This window comes from Penaeus japonicus, unplaced genomic scaffold, assembly GCF_977035675.1.
Source record: "Penaeus japonicus unplaced genomic scaffold, GWHDUDI00000001_assembly GWHDUDI00000023, whole genome shotgun sequence".
In the NCBI taxonomy this organism is placed as follows: Eukaryota; Metazoa; Arthropoda; class Malacostraca; order Decapoda; family Penaeidae; genus Penaeus; species Penaeus japonicus.
Window position 1 is genome coordinate 18,621,773 of NW_028234425.1, and position 5,000 is coordinate 18,626,772.

The 5,000-nt window shown below is 48.6% G+C and overlaps 1 protein-coding gene across 1 annotated transcript in view; it reads left to right on the plus strand.

Annotated features, from left to right (window-relative positions):
* Nucleotides 1–4,697, plus strand: part of LOC122257887 (type-1 angiotensin II receptor-associated protein) — an 8,614-nt gene extending 3,917 nt beyond the window's left edge. The window contains exons 5-6 of the mRNA XM_043023426.2: nucleotides 534–683; nucleotides 3,965–4,697. Of these exons, the coding sequence (XP_042879360.1) occupies nucleotides 534–683; nucleotides 3,965–4,077 (263 nt within the window). The 3' untranslated portion in view covers nucleotides 4,078–4,697. The remainder of the gene's footprint in view (nucleotides 1–533; nucleotides 684–3,964) is intronic.
* Nucleotides 4,698–5,000: the final 303 nt, after the last annotated feature.

Genomic DNA, 5,000 nt, shown 5'->3' on the forward strand with positions numbered 1-5,000 from the left:
CATTTTTGAAGCCAGTGTATATCTTCAGGTTTTGAAGTTTTGATCTCTTCAGCTCAAACCTTTTATATTAATTAGGAGTCCCATTTATGTTTATCAACTGCTACATAAAGGTGTATTGAGGTTGCACTACAATATTTCACTTGTTTGTGAACGAATCCAAGGATTATTAACTTTGTCTTTAATCTAGGATTAAGAAAAAGAAAAAGAAAAAAAAAGATTGGGTGGATTATTGTTTTATAAAGTTACAGTGTACATATTCTTAACATATCTTATAGAATCGTCAATAACTAATTTTAATTGTTCAAGATATATTGCTGCATTGTATTAAACAAGGAGTTTGGCAAATATTGTCATTAAATCATTTCACCATCTACTAGTGTGACCTGAGCTTACCTGAGAAAATATTTTTTGGACTTTACCGCCAGCATTCTTTTAACTAAGTTTTGGGTTATCCAATAGCCCTGTAATAAGTATAGAGTCAGCATAGATTGGGATAAGCAACTGATAATAACGACAATTACTCTCCTGTATAGCTAGAGGCTCCATGACGTTTGGGGCAGCTATGGCCATCATCAACCTACTCTTGCGGCCTCTGTCGAGCTACATACTCTTCCGCATAGTCCAGGACCGAGTAGGACCAAACGGCACCTTTGGACTGCCCTCGGGATTCAACGGCATCTTTGGTGAGTTATTATGCATGACCGTTATTATGCATGACCGTCTCTATTTATGGATTTTGGTCATGTATCAGCCTTCTACCACCATCACCTTGGCTATGGTCTGCTCTGATCTCCTACTGATAGATTAAGTACACATGCTTCCCCCCCACCCCTCCTCCTCTCTCTCTCTCTCTCTCTCTCCCTCTCTCTCCCTCCCTCCCTCCCTCCCTCCCTCCCTCCCTCCCCCCCCCCCCTCTCTCTCTCTCTCTCTCTCTCTCTCCCTCTCTCTCTCCCTCTCTCTCCCCCTCTCCCTCCCCCCCTCTCTCTCTCTCTCTCTCTCTCTCTCTCCCTCTCTCTCTCTCTCTCCCCCCCCCCCTCTCTCTCTCTCTCTCTCTCTCCTCCTTCCCTCACTCCCTCTCCCGCTCCTCTCGCTCTCTCTCTCTTTCTCTCTCTCGCACTCATTCCCCTCCTCCATCCTCTCTCCCTTTCCTCTCCCCCTCTCCGCTCTTTCCTGGCTACCCTTCTCTATCCTCTCTCTCTCTCCTCTCTCTCCTCTCTCTCTCACCCCCCATCGTTCTCTCTCTCCCCTCTCTGCCTCTCTCCTCCTCTCTCTACTCTCCTCTCATCCGCTTCTCTCTCCTCTCTCTCTCCGCAATAGGCCTCTCTCTCTCTCATCCTCTCTCACTCTCTCTCCATCTCTCTCCTCTCTCTCGTCTCTCTCTCTCCTCTCCCCTCGTCTCCCCTCTCCTCCTCTCTCTCCTCCTCTTCCTCCTCGTCCTCTCCCTCGACTCTCCCTTCCTCCTCTTCTCTCGATCCTCTCCCTCCCCCCGCCCCTCCTCATCGCTCCTCTCTCTCTCTCTCTCTCATCCCCCCCCTCCACCGGGGGGGGGGGCCACCCCCCTCCCCCCCCCCCCCCACCCCTCCCCCCCCTCACCTCTCCCCCTCTCCTTCTCTCCCTCTCTCTCCCTCTCTCTCTCTCTCTCCATCTCACCCTCTCCCTCTCTATCTCCCCCCTCCTCTCTCTCCTCTCCTCTCCCGTATCTCTCTCTCCTCTCTCCTTCTCTCTGCTCTCCTCTCTCCCGCTCCTCGTCCCTCCTCCCTATCCTCCTCTCTCTCTCTTCTCCCCGACCTCCTCTCCCCTCCCTCCTTGCGCTCATCTCTCTCAACTCACCTCTCGCATCCCTCTTCTCTCTCTACTCTCATCTCTCCTTCCTCCCCTCTCTCTCCTCGCTCTTCTTCTTCCCTCTTTCCTCTCCTCCTCCTTCCCCCCGTCTCTCTCTCTCTCTCTCTCTCTCATCTCTCTCGCCTTCCTCACTGCCTCACTCTCCTCCCCTATCTTTTTCTCTCCTCTCTTTTTCCTCCATTCTCCACTCCTTTTTCCTCTCTCTCTCCTTCTCATCCCCTCCTCTCTCTCTCTTCCCTCGTCCCTCCCCTCTCTCTCTCTCTCCTCTCTCTCGTGATCTCTCTCTCCCGTCTCCTCGTCTCTTCCCCTCTTCTCCCCTCCCTCCACTCTCTTATGAAGGTCTCCCTCTCTCTCTCTCTTCTCTCTTTGCTTTTTTTTTTTCTTTTTCTTTTTGTGTTTTCGTCTTCATCCCTTTTTTTTTCTTTGCTCTCTCTCTCTTTTTTTTCCCTGCCCTCTTTTTTCCTCCGTTTCTCTCTCCCCTCTTTTCTTTCTCTCTTTTTTTCTTTTTTTCTTTTCCTCTTCTTTTTTTTTTTTTTTCCCTCTCTCTTTCCTCCTCTCTTCTTTCTCCCCCTTCTCCTCCCGCTCTCTCCCTTCGCTCGTCTCTACCCTCTTCCCTCTCTCTCCGTTCTCTTCGCCTCTCTCGTCGATCTTCTCCGGTCCTCTCTCTCTCTCTCCTCTCTAGCCCTCCTCTCTCTCCTCTCCTCCTTACCTCTCTCTCCTCTCTCATCCTTCTCCTCCCTCCTCTCTCGCCTCCGCTCTTCTCTCCTCCTCGCCCTCTATACTCTCCTCTCTCTCCTCGCCTCACTGCTCCTCTCCTTCCCTTGCTTGCTCTCTCTCTCATCTCACATCTTTCACTCTCGCGTCTCCTCTCTCCTCATACCGCTCGCTCGTCTCCTCACTCTCATCGCCATCTGCCCATCTCCTCTCGGCCCTCTCCGCTACTCTCTCCTATCTCTCTCACGCACAAGCTTGCTCAACACGGTATCTCTCTCTCTTCTTTCTCTCTCTCCTTCTCTCTCCTCTCTACTCCCCCCCCCCCACCCTCGCTCGCCTCGCTCTCTCTCTTCTTCCCTCTCTCCTCTCCTCTCCCACCCCTCTCTCTCCTCTCTCTCTCTACCTCCTCTCCCGCTCTTCCTCCACCCTACTTCCTCCTCCTCTCACGCCTCCTCCCCCACTCTCCTCAGCTCGCTCCCCCTCCTCTCATATCTCTCTCAGCCACTCCCATCCTCTCCGTTTACTGCTCTCGCCTCTCTCTTCTCATTCTCTCTCAGAAAAGGAGAGAAAAGGAGAGAAGAAGAATAGACGATACTCTCCACTCTTCCCCTTCCTCTCTCTCTCCCGTTCTCTCTCTCTCCTCTTCTCTCTTTCAGTCTTTTTCTTCTCATTTTTTTTTCTCTTTCCCCTCACTCTTTCTCTCTCCTCTCTCTCCTCCTCTCTCCTCTCTCTCTCTCTCATCTCCCTCCCTCTTCTCCTCCTCTCTCCCTCTCTCCCTCCCCTCTCTCTTCTCACTCCTCTCTCACTCCCGCATCCTCTCTCACCCTCCCTCCCCCTCTCCTCTCTCTCCCACCATCTTCCCTCTCCTCTCTCCTCCTTCTCCTCCTCTTTCATCTCTCCTCCCACACCCTCCTCTCTCTCACACACTCCCCTCCTCCCCTTCCTCACTCCCCCTCTCCTCGATCTCTTCAGTCCCTCTTCATCTCTCCTCTCCCCGCTCCACCCCCGACCCTCCTCTCCTCTCTCTCATCTCTCTCTCTCTCTCACCGCCAACCTCACCACTCAACTCACCTCTCTCCTTACACTCTCTTCTCTCTCTTTCTCTCTCTCTCTCTCTCTCTCTCCTCCTCCTCTCTCCCCCCCCCAACCCCCTCTCGCTCTCTCTCGCTCTCTCTATCTCTCTCTGATACTCATCTCTCCCCCACAACACAAAATCTCTCTCTCGCTCTCCCGCTCTATCACCAAAACAATATATATCTCATCTAGAACTATACTCGACGCTGACCTACGTCACCTAAATCTCCGCTTATGAATCCTTTTGGAGAAGACTCCTTTACGTGTGAAAGGAATGTGACTCATACGTGGAATATGAATTTGCTAAAGTAATTTATACTAATTTCCCCTGCAGGTGTGCGACACAGTCCCTATGAGGACATCGACCAGACTTTGCAACAGACACCTTCCGGACCTGATACTCAGCGTGCCGCAGGTCCGCCGAAAGCAAACATCGCCACAGCCTAAATACTTAGCTGGCAACTGGCATATTGTGTGTGTGTTTACATATACGGTGTACATTCAACTTGTAAGATTCGTTAGCGTGATTAAAGCCTCGAAACACCGAAGCGTGGGATTGCTAAATGCGATAGGTGGCAATATGTTTGTGTATTCGTTTATATGTATTTTTTATACTTGTGTATTCTGAAAAATAGAACTGTATAATCATGAGTCTGATAACATGTATTCATTGAGAAATTCACTTAAAACAAATAAAATTCTATCTGATTTGGTTAGACACAATTTATTACATCTTTATTTTAGAGCTTGACAAATACAAAGCGAGATTTGAAGAAAAATGATGTTCGAAAAAAAACATCAATGGTGATTTTAGAGGCTTCAAAAAGTCACTAAGATCGACGTTAGTACTGCATTGAAATTAGGTTCATTATGGTGGTCAATAAAAATCGTTCCCATATTCTATCTAAAGAAGAAATCAACTACTCTTATTTCTGAAAGGATACTATAGGAAGATAATTACAACATAAAAATACAGAATACATGAGAGTAAATGCAATGCATATGTATAGACACATAAAACGTACCGGAGTTATATAATAATCCAATAATAAATGGGCTGTACGATATTCTTTCTTTTATCATAGAGAGGGTTGCTGCTCTCCACCCATGCTGCCTCACATCATCCCAATTCCCCATACCCCTTCCACCAGCAACCACTCCCCCTCCTCCCAAACTCCCCACAGCATTTACCCACGAAAAGGGAGAGACTTGATCTCATAAAAAAAGGACGCTGTAGAGTGGAAGAGAGTAATCATTAATGAATTCTCATTCCCAATGCATATATACATGTGTATATGTGTGTGTGTGTGTGTAGATGTATATATAAACACTTGTGCAGTACATGGTTGTATGTACTTTGTTAAAATATA